This window comes from Podarcis tiliguerta (assembly GCF_965153285.1).
Source record: "Podarcis tiliguerta genome assembly, chromosome: 11".
In the NCBI taxonomy this organism is placed as follows: domain Eukaryota; kingdom Metazoa; phylum Chordata; class Lepidosauria; order Squamata; family Lacertidae; genus Podarcis; species Podarcis tiliguerta.
The window spans coordinates 48,851,809-48,874,120 of record NC_139544.1 but is presented as its reverse complement, the minus strand read 5'-3'; the positions used below and the strand labels follow the sequence as shown (position 1 = coordinate 48,874,120).

Here is a 22,312-nt window from a genome sequence, read left to right as displayed (position 1 = left end):
TCTATAGTTGTCATCCCATATAAATAAGATATGTATGCAGACTATCCTTAGCAAATTTGGTTATTGCTCCACGTTACCTTGATTCTGATAGATGGAGACATCTAGGAATTCAAGTCTGCCATTTTAATTCCAGGACTGTTGACGATTTGAGAAAATGATGTGACCGCTTCTTTTGGAACATAAGCTTATGGTAGGGCTAGGTGGGGGAAAGTGTTGACAGTAAATACCCATGGAAACCTCATCTTTTTGGTTTGTGGAATGTCTCATAGAACAAGCCATGTGGACTATCTGAGACGTAGGAGCTAGCTCTGACTGCTAAACCAAAAAAAAATTGTGCGTGTCGTTCTCAGCGCCTTCAGTTGTCGCAGTTATCGTGCTTCTTGGCACTTTGCAATGTGCGTTCTCAAAGTTGGTGATTGGAAAACAGGCCTCTGCTTGTGACTTGGACCATTGCTTCATTGAGATTAGTAGTAAACAACTTTGTGCATCTGTAACTACTTCTACTTCCACAGCATTGATTGTTGGGCTGAGCTATTAGCGGTGTTGAGAGCGACACCTGGTGGAAATGCTCAGCTGACAATACACAATGGTTGCAAGAGCGGCAGAGTTCTTTGGAATAATGTAATTTTGTGTAGGTCTCCTGTTTACATTTCACTAGAGCCTGCACTCATGTGCTCGTGAGCATTAATGATTTGATTTTTGTCCCAATAGACTGAAGACCCAACCATGGAAAGGCCGTATACTTTTAAAGATTTCCTCCTCAGGCCAAGAAGGTGAGAATATGGACATATATTACAGATGAATAATATAACAGAAGAATAGTAAAGACATAATATGTGTACTGTGTAATTTTCAGTTTATGCGCAGATTGATAGATAGCTAAAACTAAGTGCTTTTCAAGTTCAACAGGACATTATTTATCCCTCCTTTTTTACTATTTCCTCTGTAGTCACAAATCTCGAGTAAAGGGATTTCTGAGGCTGAAGATGGCATATATGCCAAAAAACGGAGGGCAAGAAGAAGATGGTGATCAGAGGGAGGATTCTGAGGTAAACTGCTTTAAATACGAGGTTTCCAAATTTCTTTATTTCTCTGTAAGTGTTGCATATCTGATAGACATTCTGCTTTACTGATCATATTGCTAAAAGGTATTCTTGTTATTATTTCTTTCATTTAATTGTCACTTTCCACACAAAAAGTTCCGCAGCGACTTTCAGATCCATAAAACACCGAAAGCTTACAGTTGTGTAAAAACATTAGCACTGGGCTTAGGTCAAAGTTTCAGTACAATAGTGAGGACCTCAGCTACTCCAGATTCAGATAGCTGAGCCAAGTTTGTTTTGTTATTCAACTCAGGCTCCCGTCTACAGCACAGCAGCCAGATTCTGCAGCTATTAACAAAAATGAACTTTGATGGCCAAGCTCAATTTCAGTAATGGAAAATCGTTATAATCTGCAAGTTCTGCAAGAAAGAAGGGAGACACCATATTCTATCAAGCACTTTGTCCCTTGAAGAAGATGAACAGAATTTCCTCATATCTAGATTTTGTTTCTAAGAGCTAATACATGATGCTCTGCTAAATCTTTGCTGCGATTTCTGTTCTTCTTCTTTTTACTATTGGTTCTATCTTATCATTACGTGCTTACATTTTTAAGTATGATTCTGAGCGGCCCTGGGAACACGACCTGGTGGTGCAGCATATAAATTTTCAATATAAACGCTGAAATGCATAAACAGAGCGATTCCGCAGGTGTGGGCAAGAGAGATAGTTTCAGGAGTGAAGCATCAAGTTCATGGGATCCTTTCAGCAGAATATGACGTGGATTGCTACGGCAGGGAGAACAAAAATCTGCAGGAAAAGCTTTCATCTGACTACTCAATTATGCTACTTCAATCGCAGCTTACAATGCAACTGCTTTCTTCAAACATTGCTGCAGCGCTGGTGACCTGTGGCTTGAGTGGGTGGTATTGCATTAGGGTGGATGTTACTTGTAAGTTTGTCATTTGTCACAAGCCAAAGAGCCCACGCTGTTAACACATCCAAAGTGTTTTATGAATCAGCCATGAGAGCTGGAACAGCTTTCTATTGAAATTGTATCTTTTCATGATATGAGTGAATCAGATACGAGCCATTTCAGCCTTTGTTCCTAGTGATGACCTCGAGGACGAAGCATTGTTTTCAGTCCTAATTGAATAAATGCCAATTCTGGGTTACGAAGCAAGCATAGAATTTCTTCCCATTTTGCTATGTCACATTGCAGAACAGAGCAAAATTCTTTGCAGCAAAATTCCAGCAATATTGGGCAAACTAAAATAACTCTCTTACTCTCCAAAGTTTATCAAGGAAAGAAGTGCTTTGTGTTTTCGCTAAATCGCGGGAGCGGGAATCAGCCTCAACCATGCTTTTTCCACCATTTAGATTTCACTAGTGAGGTGTGCTTTCTGTAAGACTGACTTTTGAAGGTGGTTAGGAGATGGGGGCTAGTTCAGGATGTTGCATCCTGCCTCTTTTCTTGAGAAATGGCCCCTGTATAAAAATGCCACCTTTCTTCCCCATCTGCGCTATAACTGTCTATATGCTTCTTTGTCCAGTTCAAAGTGCAGTGGTACCTTGGTTGTCGAACTTAATCCGTTCCAGGAGTTCAACTCCTGGAACCGTTCAAAAATCAAGTTGCGGCTTCCGATTGGCTGCAGGAACTTCCTGCACTCAATTGGAAGTTGCGTTGGAAGTTCAGCTTCCAAAAAAACGTTCGCAAACCGGAACACTTGCTTCTGGGTTTCCGACGTTCTGTAGCAGATTTGTTCAAGAGCCAAGCCATTCGACAACCAAGGTACCACTGTACAGGTGATTCCTTTTAAAGCCCTACGCCATCTGCTCCTAAAGCCCTACGCCATCCTGCTCAACATATTCTCCCCCATTCTTTAGATCTTTATTTGAAGGTGATGCTCCTCAGTCGGGCTTTCATGGAAACACGATACCATATTTTTCACTCCATAAGACACACCTGACCATAAGACGCACCTAGTTTTTAGAGGGGGAATGCAAGAAAAAAAAAATTCTTTAAAGGGAGTGCTGAGCAGAGCCTGTATGCATCCCAGGCTCTGCTCAGTGCTCCCTTTCACGAGCCACATGGAGCGTGTGTGTGGCGCTTGCAGGCTTTTCCCCAAGGAAGGAGAAGTGCAGCCCGTCACTGATGGGCTGCCCTTCTCCCTCCTCAGGGAAAAGCCCCGAAGAGCCACACACACACTCCGTGTGGCTCTTTAAAGGGAGCGTGGCTCTTGGGGGCTTTTCTTGGAGGTGGGGAAAGGGACTGAGGGGCTAAGCCAGAAGCTAGAACAGCAAGAGGGAGCACTGCGCAGCGATCCCTCTCGCTGTTCCGGCTTCTGGGATAGCCGCACAGCCTGCATTCGCTCCAAAAGACGCACACACATTTCCCCTTACCTTTTAGGAGGGAAAAGGTGCGTCTTATAGAAAAAAATACGTTATTTGGAGGGATGGAGTGAGTCCTTGTTGAGTGCATTGGGAGAACAGCTTACCGTAAACAAATGCTTGCTTTGTCAGTGCTACCATGCAGCATGTTTTGCTGCTACTATATTATGTGAAATTTTGACTACTGAAAGCCCTGTTTCTTCTCTTCTGTCATGCTAGAAAACTGCATACACTTGAATCGGTTTTTTTCAAATTAATTTGCATTTTCCACTCCCTCCCCCCCTTCAAAGCATGGCTGGGAAGTGGTGGACTCCAATGATTCTCCATCTCAACGCCAAGAGGAGTTACCGCCACCTCCCTTACCTCCTGGATGGGAAGAAAAAGTGGACAACCTGGGGCGTACCTACTACGTCAACCATAACAACAGGACAACGCAGTGGCACCGGCCAAGTTTAATGTAAGTGCATGCCTTCATGCAGCGTGTAATTAACTTATGATATTGAGCACCGCAAGATGTACTGATGGTCAGCAACCCAAACGGCTTTCTAAAGGAAGTTAATAATTTCAGTCACTGCTTGCATAGAAAATTTAAAATTCCAGGTCATTAGAAATAGTCATTATTTTACAGTGACCCAGGTTGGAAGTTTAATAAGTCAATATATGAACAACTCTTTTGCCCGTAGATGCAGATAATTCTCCTCTCTTTTTGAAAGAAAAATGAAACCTGACCCTAGCTTGTTTTAAAACTGGTAACCATAGTTTCTCGGTGCAGATGAAACAGGAAACTATGGTTACTTAGAGACGTACTGGTTTGATTGCTCACTCTACAAAGGGCTGCATGCATAGGCAAAAGGCTAGTTCATATATCAGTTCATCAATCCAAAATGTGATCGTCCAAAATCAGCCTTTGTGGTGATAAAATTAAAGTACTTGTATATTTGATAAAAGGGGCAGTTGTTTACAAAACCTCCTGGTGCACCTAATATAGCTCTGCTTGATGGTTCTGTTGCAACAGAATAACAAGGTGACTCTTTCAGATTTTTCTAAATTTTTAAGTGTGGGTTTTTTTGAACCAGAGTGCTTAGATTTGCCATTAGGATATGTCTTAGGGTTAGTTTACAGAGAAAAAGAATCCAACTATATTGGCTTATGCTTGATTTTTTAAAAAATATTACAGTAAAAGTCTAAGTTAATGTATTGTTTGACCTACTATAATGAATGTTATTTTGCTGTTGCCTTTTCACACCAGCTTTATTTGTACTGGGGATTGCCTCTTCCATTATTCCCGCTTCACCTTCATGAACCTAATTCACTGCTCAGTTTTCACACAATTATTAAGGCTTAATCTGATGCACTGGCTGCAATCCCAAACACGTTTAAAGATTAAATCCAGTTTTCCACCAGTGGGTTTTACTTCTGAGTAAGGATACGTAGAATTGGATTGTTAATCCTGTTGACTCTAGTGGTCTAAAACTGTGTGATTTAAAACACTATTTAGAAATGAGTCCTATTGGAAATCAATGCAGCTGCCACATAGCATATCTACAATATAAATAGACTTAAATCGGAGACCTTTACATTTACTGGGTGGAATCTAGCAGTGCTGGGGTGAACACCGCAGTCCCCTCTGTTCTCTCCCTGTAACCATTTTTGGGGTTCTCAGACACCACCCCCAAGCTGATTTTAAGGGACACTGGAAAGCCAATGGGGGGAAGCCCTGTTGCGCAAGCCTTCTAGACTGCAGGTTTGTTTCATTATTTTGAACCAGAGCCTATCATGAACATTGCTGAGTCTCTTTAGGCTGCAGTCCTGTGTACACTGAGCTTCATGGGGCTTACTTCAGAGTAGACATGTGTGGGATTGACATGTAAGGCACACATCTTTAGCTTAAAGCCTGCTGTATCTTGAGGTCCCCTCTCAGCATTTCAAGTTACCGTATTTTTCGCTCCATAAGACGCACCTGACCATGAGATGCACCTAGTTTTTAGAGGAGGAAAACAAGAAAAAAAATATTCTGAACGAAACAGTGGATGTATGATTTTGTGGTGCATGCTGTGGCCACAGACGTGATCTGATGGTGAATTTGGGGTGACCCAATGCAAAAATCCTGAGGATCCATGGGCTCTTACCTCCCCCCTCCCAGGCAGCCTCCGCTAACATCCCTTATCTCATCCCTTATCTCTCTTCTGATCCCACCGATCAGCTGTTTCCTTTCAACACTCCCTTCCCTCTTGTTTGCCTTAGTGTCTTTTCCTTAGCTGGAGCAGTTTTTGCACCTCCTTTTCTTTTAATTTCTCTCCTTATTGCTTTAGTCTTCCTGTTTTCCCCCTTTGCATGTTTCCTGTCTTTACCTCCCCCCCTTCCAGGCAGCCTCCTTTATCTCTAGCATCCCTTATCTCTCTCCTCGATCGGCAAACGATCAGCGGCTTTGTTTCAACACCCACTTCCCTCTTTCAAAAAAACAAACCAAAACCATGATCTGCTTTTTGCCCCTGGGCAATTCGGCCCCAGGGACCACGCATTCGCTCCATAAGACGCACAGACATTTCCCCTGACTTTTTAAGAAGAAAAAAGTGTGTCTTATGGAGCAAAAAATACGGTAATTCCATGCAATACAGCCTGCCTAGCTTGTTCAATGCTTCACTCTGCTGATTAGTCTTCCAAAGTTTTTCAGCACTGTGAAATTGAAGAATGAAGAGATGGTCCCTTCAGGACATGGGGACGTTTTTCTCCTGTAGTTATGTTTATACAGCAGGATTTATCACATCTCATTATCTGACATTTCCCCTGTGTGGGAGTTTCCTCCATTGTACAAAGACATTTTTGATTAGAGTCTCAGCAGTTGATGCTGATTTTCGCAAGTTTACCATCCATTTAGAGAGCAGAGTAGCTCTGTTGTAATTTGCTTGGAGGCATTTCATGTGTATGTGTATCAATATTGTTTGATTTATTGGATAAAGGGGAATGATATCACTGGCACGACATTCTGTGCCAGTCTTTTAAAAAAGGTCTCTCTAACTGAACCAAGGACTCTCATTTCCCCACGACTAGTCCAGCATGTATTTCCTTTGCTTCCCATTAATCCACCATAATGAAGTTTTAGATGCTAAAATCTATTTAGCCCTGGTCAGAAGGAAATAACTGTGAGTCTCCCTCTCCTACCTGACCAACAGCAATAAACACTCATCTCCATAATTGCCCTTTCCCATGTCCCCTTCCCATTGATTTGGTTCCATCAAGGAGTCAATTGTCTATCCTCCTTGTCACCAAGATGAAAATAGACCAATCTCGTAATAATTTGATATTTGACCTAACATCTTGCAAACAAATGCAGTTCCGGCATGCAAATGAGAAACTCGTTCAGCTTAAGTTAGCTAGATGGAAATTTGTATTTGTTTTTTCCTGTATTCTGCTTATTTCTTACTCCTTCCATTCTCATTAAAAAAAATAAAAATCCGTTCTTATTCAAAACTTTGCAGTTATCTGTTTGTGGCCGTGAGCTCAGTGGAGCCCTTGAGGTCTTCCTGTGGTGCTCATGAAGCTTCTGAGCCCCTCCCCAAATTACTACCCCCCTTGGTCTTGCAGTAGTGAGGTTGGTTTATACCATGGGCAGGCAAACTAAGGCCTGGGGGCTGGATCCGGCCCAATCACCTTCTAAATCTGGCCCACGGGTGGTCTGGGAATCAGTGTGTTTTTACATGAGTAGAATGTGTGCTTTTATTTAAAATGCATCTTTGGGTTATTTGTGGGGCCTGCCCTGTGTTTTTACATGAGTAGAATATATGCTTTTATTTAAAATGCATCTCTGGGTTATTTGTGGGGCATAGGAATTTGTTCTCCCCCCCCATACAGTCCGGCCCCCCACAAGGTTTGAAACCCACAAGGTTTGGAAAAGTTTGCTGACTCCTGGTTTATACCCTTTTCACCCTTGTTAATTATGTAGAGCTGAAGCAGGAAGTTGAAAGAGTGATGCTCTTTCAGCTTAAGCTAAGCCTTGGAATTTATGTAATTTTACTGGATCTGGGTTTCATGCACATCCCTTGGGGAAGTGTCCTTGCTCCTGCCTTTTCTCTTTAGGTGGGTGAGCAGAAATCCAGGGCAGGGGGGAAGAGAAGGGACTCAAGGAGATGGCAGGCTGAACACCTGCTCAAATATCCAAATGTCCCTACAGCCCTTAAAAGGTTGGCACCCCCTGGTCGGAGTATTTTTTTACCAGACGTGGAAAACAAAATGGTCTCATTAAGCTTAAGCGATGTCACAGTTAGTTCTCCCCCCACCCCCAGTGTTTCACTGAATTATATACACATGTAATTTATGTAATCTTCTTACCTTGGTGATGGGAGTGCTTTTCATGTTCACCGCTGAGAATTTTTTTGAGCGTTTCTTAGAATTACCCTTCTAAAAATATGAAAAGCTTAACTTCAAATGCCATGCATAATTGAATGGCGGGGTATCAGCTGTACTGACACCAGGCATTAGTTTAACATCCAGTTGCATTTCGCTTTTTGACAAGCAGCTACGTTTTCTTTCCACTGTGACATAAATATTGCAAGTTGGATGTTTGTTTTTCCTTTGGATTTATAGCCGTAATTTCGGTCATGTACTCTCTAGCTCCAACCTCCCTTGTTGCATTGTCTTTTGACGCTGCAAGTAATCCTTATTTTGATGACTTATTTTGATAATCAGATTGTTGAAACACCAGCTCTGTTTTTCGATAAGATGGGAAAGTTGATTTATGAAACTCAAAAGAGTTTTGTTTTCTGAATATGAACAAGAGTGTTGGAATTTTATGCTTCTTGATATGAAGTGGTAAAGCTGTTCTACAGAGTATGCTTGGTAGTGGAGTCTCCTCTCTCAAAGATCAATACTTTTAACATAAAGTAAAGGTCAAGGGACCCCTGACCATTAGGTCCAGTCGTGGCCAAATCTGGGGTTGCGGCGCTCATCTTGCTTTATTGGCCGAGGGAGCTGGCGTACAGCTTCCGGGTCATGTGGCCAGCATGACTAAGCCACTTCTGGCAAACCAGAGCAGCGCACGGAAATGCCGTTTACCTTCCCACCGGAGCGGTACCTATTTATCTAATTGCACTTTGAGGTGCTTTCGAACTGCTAGGTTGGCAGGAGCAGGGACCAAGCAACGGGAGCTCACCCCGTCACAGGGATTCGAACCACCGACCTTCTGATCAGCAAGTCCTAGGCTCTGTGGTTTAACCCACAGCGCCACCCGCGTCTCTACCCAGTAATGTACTGTGCTTTAAATACCGAACATGCTTCAGGCTGGACTCTGTTCCTACTGCAAGAACTGAAATTTGCCCTTAATGAAGTTGACTTCTTGAGACTGGCTGCAGGCTTTATTTGCTTTGGAGTACAGAATGATCTCACTTTAATCTGGCTTGCAAGAGACCTAGGGATTCATCACTAGCTGTGATAGAGTGGACTTTATAGGTCCCGAAATGTTGCTTTTAAATTTGGTGCTAATTTAGGTGTGCTGCCACTTACAGTGCTCATACTTGCCGCCTCCTCCGACCTAACTCATTACTCTTTTGTCAACCTAACATTTCAGGGATGTGGCTTCCGAATCCGACAACAACATCAGGCAAATAAACCAAGAGGCGGCTCACCGGAGGTTTCGATCCAGGAGGCACATTAGCGAGGATTTGGACCCAGAAGTACCGCCCTTGGAGGGTGGAGAGGCACCTGAGGTACATGCAGGACTTAAAACTGGCTTTTCAGTTTGATGCTCTACGTGATTTTACAGAATGTGTGCTAAAGGCAAGATTAGAAAGGTACAGTGTGGGAGATTTATGAGGGGAAAACATAAGTTCCTTCCCCCCATTGTGTGAAGCCTTGTGTTGTCCTTTGTTAGTATAGTATTGTTCCCCAGTGATCTTCCTTAGTTAGTAAATGCAACCGAGCAATAGAACAGCTGAATAAGACTTGGATGTTCGTATAGGCCAGGCATAGGCAAACTCGGCCCTCCAGATGCTTTGGGACTACAATTCCCATCATCCCTGACAACTGGTGCTGTTAGCTAGGGATCATAGGAGTTGTAGTCCCAAAACATCTGGAGGGCCGAGTTTGCCTATGCCTGGTATAGGCCAGTCTTTCTCAGCCTTGGTCTGGCTAGCTAGGGGTGATGAGAGTTGTAGTCCAACAACATCTGGGGACCCGAGGGTGAGAAAAGCTGGTATGCGTAGTGCATGTGTGTTTACATCTTTAATGTTGATTTAAATCCTCTGTACGTTTACTGTGGTGGTGTAAGCCCTATTGAACTTGCTGGGATTTGCTTCTTGGTAAATATCCAGAGGATTCACAATGGCAGATTGTGGTTTTATTGTCTTAATTTGGTCCAGAAGGCACCTTAAATGTCCCACGTCTTCCACCAACACCCACCAACTGTCAAATATTCATTTAGCCAATAGTTTAGTGTAGAAGATGGAAAGAGAGGGTGGTGGAGGCACAACTGAGAAAACTATCACCACTTTTGCTGAGTGGAAGTTTACTTTAATTAAACATTGTTTATAATGCTTGCCATTAAAAAAAAAAAAAATGACATCACTTTTGCAAAATTCAGCTCCCAGGCTGCTGATTTCTGGCTATTGGAGTCTTCTTTCTTGATGTAAACTTGGGTCCTTGTGTGTACTCTGCTTTGTGCCTTGATAGTTTGATTTGATAACTTGAATTCCTTTGAGGTGGGGGCTCACAATGTAACCTCGAGGGTTTGGCCTCAAATCAGGAATAGCTGGCAATTGTTCCAATGGGTAAATGACATAAACAGCAAGGGAGCCTGGTGGGTGGACTCACAGCATGTTTTACAGTCACTAAATAATGTATTGCATGGGAAACACCACTTCTGCGTCTTAAAAAAAGAGAGTTAATGCTGCAGTTATTCTCAGGTCAGTCAATAAAGCACAAGCAAGGACCCCACCCCGATGCCTGCATTCCCGCTTACGGAGATGTGGAGGAACTTGCATGTCTTCTATAACTGCGCTTCCTTTAACCCGGTGCTTCTGAAATTTCGCGATTGCACTTCCGCTACCTGCCAGTTTCACTCTCCCCAGCTCCCTCTCATATCCATAGTACAGTATGTTAAGAGCAAAGCTGATTATCAAATGCTAATCACATTTTTGGGAGACTTTTAAAGTACATATTGGTTCTCTTAAGTTCATTCGATAAGCAGCCCAGCTAAGACCGTGTTCACGTTATGTGGAATGGTTGCGTTGGGACGTATGGCAGGGAAGGTTTTGCATATTCACCGTGGATTCTATCCTTTCCGTCAGCCGTGGGAAACCATTTCAGAAGAGGTTAATGCAAGCAGCGATTCCTTAAGCCTGTCCTTGCCACCCCCACCTTCATCGCCCATCTCTCGGACCAGTCCTCAGGAGCTGTCCGATGAACTGAACAGAAGACTTCAGATCACTCCAGATTCAAATGGGGAACAACTCTCTTCTATGATTGTAAGTAACCTCAATGTGTACGCTGCTATCTTTATGTATGCTGCCGTCCATTCTGACTGCTGAAATTCTTGCAAATGCTAGAAATGTTTTGCACTCGGAGATTAAGATAATCAGTTTTCCAAAGAGCTGCTGCCTTCTACACAAGAGCAAGCAAATATGTGCGCTCTTCTTTAATTAAAATCAGACCGCTTTACAATACAGCAGGGTTGCAGTACTCTGAATATTTACTGGGGTGCAAGTCCCATTGAATCAGTAAATGTTCAGCTGCAATCCTTAGCATGCAAACTGAATATGGAAGCAAATCCTGCTGGATCTAATGGACTTCTGAGAAAACAGATTTAGAATTGGACTGTCGCAGTTGTCTTTTATTTCTATGTAACTTTCAGTATGTTTTTCTGATAAATTACTACAGGTATAGCCTGGACTTTGTTGGGTCAAGTATTCAGTGGATATAAGTTGATAATTTTTGATTGGGAGCAATGTCCCAACATGTTAGAAGTTTAGCATCTGTTCCCATAACTCAGCAGTTGCATTTAATGGTCAACGATGAATATTGGCAGGGCAACAGTATCAGTGACTGAGGATAAGGGTACTGCTAGGTTATCTATTTATTTAAAGGAAGCAATTTCAAATATTGCATATCATAGTTTAATGGGACACCTTATCAGCTTGCCTTTCATTGTTCAGGAGATAAGAAAGCTAAATATAGGAAGGTTTCATTTATGAATAACTTTGAAATATTCACCAGATATGCTTATTAGGTTCAGATACAAAGAAAAACTTGGGTTACTTTAATACCGGTGCGTGATTAAGTCCTGTTGAAATGACCATTTCCGTACATGATTCTGTTAAAGGGCTGTTACAATATCAGAAGCAGTTAGCTGAAAGCACTTTCTCTATATAAATATAACCGTTTCTGATATTGTACGTAGGTGAAATACTGTTGAGTTTGCATAATACATTTCTTGCATGATCACTGTGGCTGTTGCAAGGTGTGAATCATTTACAAGCTGTTCTCCTAATCAAGTCAATTCTGTGTCCCATCAAATGGGGGCACCTGGATATGTGATAAGCCTATCGTGCATTTTTCTGTTCCTGCTGATCATGTGATCTGGTTCTCACATGAACCTAACAATCCTGTAAAAGTGGCTTAAGCGTTTTTGAGCAACAGACAACCCGGCTGAAATAACCCCATCCATTATAACATTCGCATGTAAGAAACCTTCTCCAAAATGTACTGACAAACGTCTACCACAGGAGCCTTGGTATGCAGATGTAACTCTACAGTTAAACACGCACTGCAAAAGGTCTTTCCAATACCCCTTAGACTTTTCAGGGAGCATCCTAGCATTGCTAGTCCCATCAATATGCAAGCTTGGAACACCCTAAAGCACATTAAGAGGGGGCCATCCTGTCTTCCTCCCCACCAATCCTGTCTTCTGATACAACAGGGAACAAGAGAAGAGAACTCTATGTGGCAGGAACCGCTGCACTGAAACTCTCCAGCTCTGAGAACAATAATGAAGCAGGCTGCCTTTGATAGGGAAAGCTGGCTTGGGGAATCAAGGCGTCTAGAGTGTTTCAGGCGGTGCCGATTCCTCGGCCAAGGGTTCTTGGCATCCGTCTGTCCCGGGAGCCAAGGGTGGGGAACCTTTATCGGCCCAAGGGTTGCATTTTCTTCTGGGCAGCCTTCCAGGGCTACATGCCGGTGGAAGTTGGGGACCAAAGGCAGAAAGGGCAATACAGAGCTTAGACTTCTAGCTCTATACATTGGGTGGCATTCCAGCCATGGCAAAAACCAGAGATTTCTACTCCTGGACCTTTCCATCCAGAGATGCAAGAGGTGTTATCACAATGCAAGTGCAGATTCTAGCCAGGGAAAGGCGCTCAAGGAGGACACAGAACAGGGCTGGTTGAAAGTCACAAGGGCTGGATGGAGAGGTTGCATTTGCCCCCCTGGCCCTGAGGTTCCCCAGCCCTGCTCAGGTTTCCAGGATTTAGCCACAGCTCTCGAAGGCAGCCCTTCGAACCCCCACCATTCCTTGTGATTTGGGATGCTGCTCCCCAAGGCACACCAGAGGTCTAAATACCAGGCCAGATGCCTAGACCCTAATTACAGTGGGAGCCTTGCAAGACATTAGGGTGTTAAAGTACTTCATGCCCATTGGTAATCTTCACACCGCCCTGAAAGGTACATGGATACCACTCCATTTTACTTTCTGATAGAGGCAAATGAAGATGAATAAAGCCTTCTCTTTAGAAGAGTTACCCAAGTATTTCCATATTTCCCCTCATCTTCTTCACTCACCGCATTTTTGTTGAAGAGCATCCAGATATCCCAACAAATGCTCTAGTTATCTTCCAGCCTCCCATTAGTCTCTCCCAACGTTATATTAATGTTGATGGAATATTTTTCAGCTATACTTGATATTCAAGAAAGTCAGCTTTCTTGAAGTTGGTCAGCAGAAAGGGGGTTTCATTTCTGGTGATCGAACTTCAGCGGGTGGAAGAAAGGAGAATACAATATCAAAAAGTGAATCTAATTGATTTTGAGTCGAGGGAAAAATGCCAGTGTACATTTAATAATTCAGTGTGTCCTTTTTCCTTCAGCAGAGAGATCCTTCTGCAAGGTTAAGATCTTGCAGTGTGACTGATGCAGTTGCTGAACAATCCCATTTATCACTGGTAAGCAGCATTTTCTTAATGGTTTTTTTCTACCTCTCTTTCTTCTAATGCAGTTTTGTATTTTTGATCTGGGTGGGTCTGTGGCACCTTCCCTTGTGGAAACCATTTCAGCTGTGACACCAGTTAGATATTGACAGCTACAAACTTTCTTAAACCCTCTTAAGAAGGGTAGGAAGCCTAGATCCCAGAGAAGGGAGTGTTCTCAGTGCAGGTTGGAGAAGATGGGATGAAACTGCATGGTGTTGGTCAAGATACTTTTTGACCAGATGATCTGAACTAGTTTTCAGGCATCCTGGGATTTAGCATGGATATTTCTCAAGAATGGATGTGAGCAGGCATAGAACAGGCCACACAGCTCTATGGCTGTGGTGCACATAATCTGTGGCAGGATGGATGCCCTCATATGCTAGGTATGTGAAGATACATTGAAGATGCGTTTGAAGGAGAGGCCACATAAATAAAACTTGGAAACACCGGATTAGTAATTTGCAGGTCTACCCCTAACCATGCTTACTCAGAAAATCACATAATTTAATGGGGTTTCCTTTCTAGTAGGTGTGTTTCAGATTGCAGTCAAAGGCTTGCAGTCCTTTCTGTGCTTACCTTGGGAGTAAGCCCTCTTGAACTTAGTGGGATTTACTTCTGAGTAAATGTAACTAGGATTGTGCATTGGGTTTGTTTTTTTAAGCACACGCTATGGAGACCTAATGTTTATATATTAATCAGGCATCATAATGTTATGATCCGTGTCATTAAGTGGGGTAATTTATGTATACATTGAAACTGCATGAGGGGAAAACGGGGAAAGGTGCCAAAATTTCCTGAAAAATTGTTTTTCGTTTGCTTTGCTTTGCATACTAACTGTTTTGCAGTTTTCCTGTTTCTGTTTAACCTCCTTTCCTTTCCAAGTAGTATTCTTTTCAGCTACAATCCAGAAAACTCTATAACTTCTACTCAACATAAACATGCCTAGGATTATGTTGCATGTCCATGTCAGACATACCTAAAACAGCTCTCCGAAATAATTAATAATGAAAATAATTAATCATAACACCGCAGGAGAACTTTTTCCAGTTTCTCTTCGTGTCAGAAAGAGCTGGTCTGCATCAGAATACATCTGAGATAACTTTAACACTAGATCGTTCTATGTAGCAGAATGCATGGACAAGAATGAATTCTCATAGTGAATTCTTTTTCTTTCAAATGTCAATTAAACTGAACAGTGTCCCAATGGAAGAAAACAGAAATTTTAAAAATGTGGTCAAACCCCTCTGGAAAACCTTGATTCTTTTCTTCTCTTAGCAATTAAGCTCTCTTCTCTTCTTCCCCTGCCCACTGCACCACCATTTGCAGACACTTGTCCTTTCCTTTCCTGGTGGGTCGGTATAATTAACTGAAGGCCCATTTCTTCACTTTCAGCTTGAATTAAGCCTTTGCTCTCACTGCTGTGGGGGACGGGACCTTTATTTAATCTTGAGGTGTCTCAGATTCTTGGCTTAGATCATTTCTTTGTGTTTTTACCTGTAGAAAAGGAATAGATTTAATTGTCCTACACTAGAGCAATGTTCAACACTTTGCCTTACTTGCTGCTTCAAGTACCCAAGTGCTTTGGGTGCAGGTGTACACATAGTTATGCTTGTGTGGAGTCCAATAGTGTAATATTGTTCTGAAGCTGCGGTCGGATTATGAAATCATCTCTAGGTGGAAATGAAAACAGAAGTATTTTGGATCCAAGTCCTGGTTGTTTCAGGCCGACCTCATATCCGCTGTAATAAGTGACCGCCATTTTCCTTTCATTATCAGGGACTGATAGCTTCTTTCCTTACCTTTAAAGTTGATACAGTATTTTAAAATGGGCTTCTGTTTCTTCCGGAAGACATGCACATCATCTGTGACCTCCGTTCCCGACCACCCCTTAACTGTAACAATTGTTATTTAACAGCCGAGCGTCCCATCTAGGAGAGTTCGTTCTTCAACTGTCACTGGAGGTGAAGAGTCAACGGTAATCATGCCTTTATCAAGCCAAATATATCCTCTTCCTATAAGCCCAGACTCTGTCCTGTTCTTTTCTCTTCTCCTGGCTTCTCTCCAGAATGTTAGCTTTTTAGGTCTTTTGTGGGCTATTCATTTTTCCCCCCATCTGTGCATGTAACTCTTTGGCTTCAGGGTGTACAGATGTCAGCTTTCCTTGTTGTGCCTCTTTTGTGAGATAGATCACCTTTTCCCAGCACTCACGGCGTAAATTGTGGGTGAACAGAAAGCAGACTTCTTCTCCCCAGTCCTTCAGTTTCTTACGCCGCCCATCTTCTCCCAGCCACTCCCCCAACAGAATATTAAAAACACGGTAAAACATCAAACATTAGAAACTTCCCTAAAAGGGGCTGCCTTCAGATGTCTTCTAAAAGTCAGATAGTTGTTAATAAAGTTGTTCCTTGACATCTGATGGGAGGGCGTTCCACAGGGTGGGTGCAGCTACCGAGAAAGCCCTCTGCCTAGTTCCCTGTAAGCTCACTTCTCTCAGTGAGTGAATATTATACACACACACACACACACACCTTACCTTTCAGCTACATAGACACCATACAGTAAAATTATAATATAATCTTAATATAAACAACTGATACAGTTCAAATTATAAAGCCCCACATCAAAAAGAACCCACAATATGATAGGCACCATTTTTCCGACCTCCCGTCCTTCTTGTACATCATTTTGGACCTGGCATTTGAAGTTTATTCCAATGTATTTTTATTTCTTGAAAGGCTGATTCCCAGCTTCTTCTCGTACCAAAAGAGGAGGAGGAAGGCTAAATTTGTGTAGGTGCAGGAATTTTTAAGAAATAGGAGCAGAGCATTTATCTCCGCGATCCCCAAAAGGGGAAATACTTGCTGCAATTTTGACTTAATTTTATTGGAATGCCCACCTGTGAATTCTCTCCATTTGGACCTGTGTAAATAGGGATGCCATTGCTGATGGGCATGGGAGACGGTCGAAACAATAAATCAGAGGGAAAACACAGTACAGGCTCCTTTGCGAGGCCCCTCCTCCATAACCCAAGTGACCGGAAAATTCGGGGGGGGGGCAGGGAGGATATAAGCCCAAGCAGAAAGCATGAATGACCACAACCAATTCCACCTACATACACGCTAAAGGTAAAAAGGAGCGGGTGGTGCTGTGGTCTAAACCACCGAGCCTCTTGGGCTTGCCGATCGGAAAGTCGGCGGTTCGAATCCCCACAACGGGGTGAGCTCCTGTTACTCTGTCCCAGCTCCTGCCAACCTAGCAGTTCGAAAGCATGCCAGTGCAAGTAGATAAATAGGTACCGCTGCAGCAGGAAGGTAAATGGCATTTCCATGCGCTCTGGCACTCATCACAGTGTTCTGTTGCGCCAGAAGCAGTTTAGTCCTGCTGGCCCCATGACCCGGAAAGCTGTCTGTGGAGAAACACCTGCTCCCTCGGCCTGAAAGTGGAGAGGAGCGTTGCACCCCATAGTCGAATTTGACTGGACTTAACCGTCCAGGGGTCCTTTAGCTTTTTACATACACTCTGTATGGGGCTTAACAGCAGACAGGTTCCAGGTTTGAAGAGACTCACAGCATGAGGTCCTCAAAGCAATTTCATTTCTGCATGAATGGACAGGCTTATATAGGAGGAGGAAAAGGGAGCAGAGGTACTCCTACAGTGAAATAGCATTAATTCAGAGTATTGTGGCCTATTATAACAGCAGCTGTCCAGCACTTACCAGAGTGCCAAGAAGGGGGGGAGGTACAGCAATGCCATCATCAGTGGCTGCCCAAGAATCCATTGAATGTTCTAACTTGGTCCTCACAACTTTCATATCTCTTCTTGGGCCATGGAGGCACATTCTGTTTTTCAACTTGGCTACAAGTACTTTGGGCATTTTAAGCATAGTGGTTTTAATTAATACCCTTAGCATTGCCAGTGGTACTAATCTGAAAACAATACAAAAATCTATAAAGGACAGGAGAAGTAGCCGGAGGTTCTCGTTGTTCATTTTTTGGAGAAAGCTTTGTGTTGCAACAGCACGTTAAAGATTATACCGGGTGGTCTAGAGTATTGGCACTCATTCTTCAACCCATTGCCATTTCTTCATCGATTATTTCAGGTAGGGGGCTTACATTAATATAGCTCAGCTTGAAACAGAGAGGAAGGGGTAATGGCTAAAATGCATGAAAAGTGTTTTCTTGGAAATTAAAGCACAGATTTATTTATTTTAATCTTTGCGACCCATAAGTTAAAAAATAGATATAGCCCAGAAAGGAAATCTAGTTACAGTCATACCTCGGGTTGTGAACATGATCCGTGCAGGAGGCACGTTTGCAACCACAGTGGTGTGTCTGCGCACACGTGTGACACGATTCGGTGCTTCTGCGCATGCGAGTGACGTCAATTTGTGCACATGCGCGAGTGCCGAAACCCAGAAGTAACCCGTTCCGGTACTTCTGGGTTCGGTGCAGTCCGCAACCCGAAAATGTGCAACCCGCAGTGTTCGTAACCCGAGGTACGACTGTACTTGAATATCAAGAGATAACTTTTTATTCCTAGGCAATTGCATTATTCCCTGTCTCTGTTGACATACATATTGAGAGCTTACTAGCTTTTCACATGGGCCACTTAAGCACTGCTAGGGGGGAAAAGAAATGCATCACACATCCCAGATTTCAAAAAAATAATAATTGCTTGCGCTAATTTGCATTTTTTGATGCATATATAGAAATAATTACTATAATTTAAGTACAGTAATAAAGAGGAAGGCTGAGTGCCTGTTGAGTGTGCTGTCTGGGTGTTTTGTTTTGACGGGCAACTTCAAGAGCCCTGCTCCACCTTCTTAGGAGTCTTCATCTGAATCCAGACTAGAACTGGACAAACCCCTCAAAGAGAGGGCTGCCCAGAAGAAGGGGACTGCCCCATTGCGTAAGTGGAATATGCTTTGTTGGATACAGCCCACAATCTCCTATTTAGGGTTGTATCCAACCCACTTAGCAGCGTGATTTTTTCACTGCCAGAATATTCCACAAGTTGTTCCACAAGAGAATGCATTAGCAGGTTGCTGGTAACTTTGATTGTGTGGAGCATAGCACAATCCGGTTGCACAACAAGCTTCCGCTAGCAAAGCTGGCGTGTTGGATCCCCTGTTGCACAACGTTAAGACTTGCCCTTCCACTACCACAGGCCCCATCCCTTTTTGCACGTTTAATATTAGTTTCCCCTCAACTCAGTGGAGACATTTTTAGAGCAAAAGGATGTGCAGAAAAGGGAGAGTGTACCGAACCGTGATGCCAGCTGAGCATAAAGTATCTATTAGCTCTTAAGAGGATTTCACACAAGACCTCTTGGTTTCTTTTGTGTGTGTGTGTGTGTGTGTGTGTGTGTGTAGAGATATAGAGACTGCTGAGCAGCCCTTTCTGGCATTTCCACCTTTTCCCTCTCTAGTCATCATTAATTAATCATCATTCTCATAACATGCATTTTTAAAAAAGCACCACGTTTTTCAGAGCAGGAGTTACCTCTCACCTTCTCTAAACAAAACAAAATTCAAAGCAATTTTCAAATCTGTACCCACAATTCCATCTGAAACTGTTCCGGAGAACATATAAATGTTCATCAGCACCCACGATCAATTCTTGCTTCAGCTTCCTGAATGCGTGGTTTTATTTTTACTTCCACAGAAAGATTGCAGACTTTAATCCACGTAGATTGTTACTGATGTATAGCAGTTTCTTCCCCAACTGTGACCATCTCTGAAATTCTCACTCCATTTACAGTAAACCAAAAAACCAAAAAAAACCACCTTGCCTTTGTAACAAGGGGAGCTTTTTCACTGTTTCTAGCTGCCATGGAGACTTGGTTTAGTTCCTGGTGTTGTGGCCGGGACTCTGATCCAGATCCCCACTGCTTACATTTGAGTAAGAAACCAGTGCCACATATTAAATGCAATGTATAGTTTGACCTTCAGTGACTGTCTGTATACAGATACATTCCTTTGTGAATATAGGGGGAAAGTTCATAAACAGTGAACCCTACATTGTTTGCACTCTGGCCTGATTTGGCATACCTGGTTTTCCTGTCTTGTGTTGTCTTGTGCAACCAGGGGATCTCACATTCTACGTTCATTAGTTATGAGGAACACCTTGACAAATGGGGGGAGTTTCCTGTGAAACCTCAGAGACCAAAGTAGAGCTCAGCAGTTGTTAGCAGGTGATTAGTAGGTGGCTTGCAGTGTCAATATTTCTGCCTGAGTGTGCAAGCAGCAGAACAGGTGTCTGCAAGAAGCCTTGGCCTTAAGAAGGAACATAGAAACCACTTGAGGACATAGGAAGTTGCCTTATGTGGACTCAAACCATATTGCATACACTGACTGCTAGCAGCTGTCTAGAGTTTCAGGTAGGAGATTTGCCTAACACTACCTAGAGATGCCCGGGATGGGGGTGGCGCTGTGGGTAAAACCTCAGCGCCTAGGACTTGCCGATCGTCAGGTCGGCGGTTCGAATCCCCGCGGCGGGGTGAGCTCCTGTTGCTCGGTCCCAGCGCCTGCCAACCTAGCAGTTCGAAAGCACCCCCGGGTGCAAGTAGATAAATAGGGACCGCTTACTAGCGGGAAGGTAAACGGCGTTTCCGTGTGCTGCGCTGGCTCGCCAGATGCAGCTTGTCACGCTGGCCACGTGACCCGGAAGTGTCTCCGGACAGCGCTGGCCCTCGGCCTCTTTGAGTGAGATGGGCGCACAACCCTAGAGTCGGACACGACTGGCCCGTACGGGCAGGGGTACCTTTACCTTTACCTTTTTACCTAGAGATGCCAGGGATTGAACCTGAGTCCTTCTGCATGCAAAGCAGGTGATCTGCCACGGAGCCAGTGTGACTGTAGTGATTAGAGTACCAAACTAAACCTGGGAAGACCCAAGTCCAAATAGGTTCACGGGGTGGCTCTCAGTCTAACTTAGTGTTTCCCAAGCTTGGGTCTCCAGCTGGCATTGGACTACAACTCACATCATCCCAAGCTAGCAGGACCAGTGGTCAGGGATGATGGGAACTGTAGTCCAAAAACAGACACCCAGTTTGGGAAACCCTGATCTTCACCTATCTCAGAAGGGGAGCTTCACGGAAGGAAGACATCTTAAAACAAGAATACAATGCTCAAATATTTGTAAACCCCATATATTATACAATGGATGGTGACATATCTGAAAGTCTGTTTCATTATTAACCAACATATTTGGATTCAAGGCTGCACAGCCGGTGACCCAGCAAAACAAATATTGCCCACAAGCCACAAAAGGTTTGACAAACCTCCTGTTTCTGCTGACTTATTTCAGCTAGCGAGGGAAACAAACAATTGTGCATTATTTGAAGGAATGCTGGTTAATGGGAGTAAAACAATTTTCTTCTCGGTGCTCCTGGCAGTAGTGTTTGATTCTGCTAAGTCTTTTTATACTCCTCCGCTCTTCCTTTTGCCTGTCTTTCATGAACAAACAGTATCTTCAGCGAGGATAAAGTGAAATACGCTTCTCTCAAGCTGGACAATGTTTGTATCCCTCTTGATTTCAGCACATTGCAATTTTCTTGTCACTCTTGTGACCCATGCTCCAGAGGATGGAAATGAACCCTTGTGTATCTGAACGCGAGCCTGCCTTCTAAGAGGGAGGTGCTGTGCCGACACACACCTCCTGGTTGTACTGCTGCTGCAAATGTTGTTTGTACGAATGACCCGCTGTCACATAGTAACACTATGGTAATTTCTTGCATAAACAGCCATCAGTGGCCTATGTACATACTACACCGGGCTTACCTTCGGGCTGGGAAGAGAGGAAAGATGCTAAGGGTCGTACTTACTATGTCAATCATAACAATCGAACCACAACTTGGACTCGTCCTATCATGCAGGTACGGAACTTGCTATCCAGAGAAAAGCGACAGAATGTTTTATAGAGTGTGTGTGGAGTCGTTTCCATTCCGTGGTCGTGTCAAATTTCAGAATGACAGCTATAGGCGTGGGGGAGGACAGTTTCGGGGGAAGTAATTGGTTTTAGCTGAGAAGACATGCCTTGACTAAGGCAAGATCTGCTCTGCTTGGCGCAGGCCAGTGCCAGTTTCAATACGCATCAAACCCAGGAGGTGCACATCGTGACACATGTCCACCCTTCATCCGCTTAATAACATCTTCACTCGGGGGGAGGGGGCGGCAGAACTGGGGCATTGCAAGGCGGTGATGGGCTATTTCGTAACTAGGTGAAGAAGAGCAAAATTCTCTGCTCCTGCTTGCCTAAATGAAGCTGTGATTGTCAAACTGCAGCAAGAGCACTCAACGTTTTTGCTTGTTGAAGACAAAAAGTTACCTGCATTTTAACAAAGGGTAACCGATCCCGAAGAATGTAGTGGGTCTTCAGTGCAGTTCTTGTTTTCCTTGGAACAATTTCTCCTCTTTCCCTCACAATGCTAACGTAGCCTCCAACATTTCTTTAATGAAAACTGGGACATCCTATTCTATTATTATTATTATTATTATTATTATTATTATTAATTTTGCTATTTATACCCCACCCATGCCCCAGCCACTCCTATATAGGGCTGCCTTCAGGTGGCTTGGGCGGGTCGGATAACTCCATACCCTCCAACATTTCTCCAATGGAAATAGGGACATCCTAAGGAAAAGCGGGAAATTCCAGGCACAATTCAGAAACCGGGACAGCTTCTGTAAATCCAGGGCTGTTCCTGGAAAAT

The 22,312-nt window shown here is 43.4% G+C and overlaps 1 protein-coding gene and 1 long non-coding RNA gene across 26 annotated transcripts in view; one reads left to right on the top strand and one right to left on the bottom strand.

Annotated features, from left to right (window-relative positions):
* NEDD4L (NEDD4 like E3 ubiquitin protein ligase) overlaps positions 1 to 22,312 on the top strand; it is a 255,657-nt gene that overhangs the window by 194,685 nt on the left and 38,660 nt on the right. For 12 of the 25 annotated variants that reach the window (XM_083402688.1, XM_083402687.1, XM_083402673.1 and 9 more), the window contains 8 exons: positions 712 to 773; positions 950 to 1,049; positions 3,722 to 3,888; positions 8,995 to 9,133; positions 10,712 to 10,888; positions 13,499 to 13,573; positions 15,516 to 15,575; positions 21,344 to 21,475. In XM_083402688.1, coding sequence (XP_083258814.1) covers positions 712 to 773; positions 950 to 1,049; positions 3,722 to 3,888; positions 8,995 to 9,133; positions 10,712 to 10,888; positions 13,499 to 13,573; positions 15,516 to 15,575; positions 21,344 to 21,475 — 912 coding nt within the window. The remainder of the gene's footprint in view (positions 1 to 711; positions 774 to 949; positions 1,050 to 3,721; positions 3,889 to 8,994; positions 9,134 to 10,711; positions 10,889 to 13,498; positions 13,574 to 15,515; positions 15,576 to 21,343; positions 21,476 to 22,312) is intronic. The other 13 variants (XM_083402666.1, XM_083402689.1, XM_083402679.1 and 10 more) reach the window with 2 other exon arrangements.
* LOC310659594 lies at positions 18,936 to 20,678 on the bottom strand. Its single transcript, XR_014502839.1, has 2 exons — positions 20,382 to 20,678; positions 18,936 to 20,001 (listed from the first exon to the last, which is right to left on the bottom strand). It is a non-coding gene; the product is annotated as an uncharacterized lncRNA (long non-coding RNA).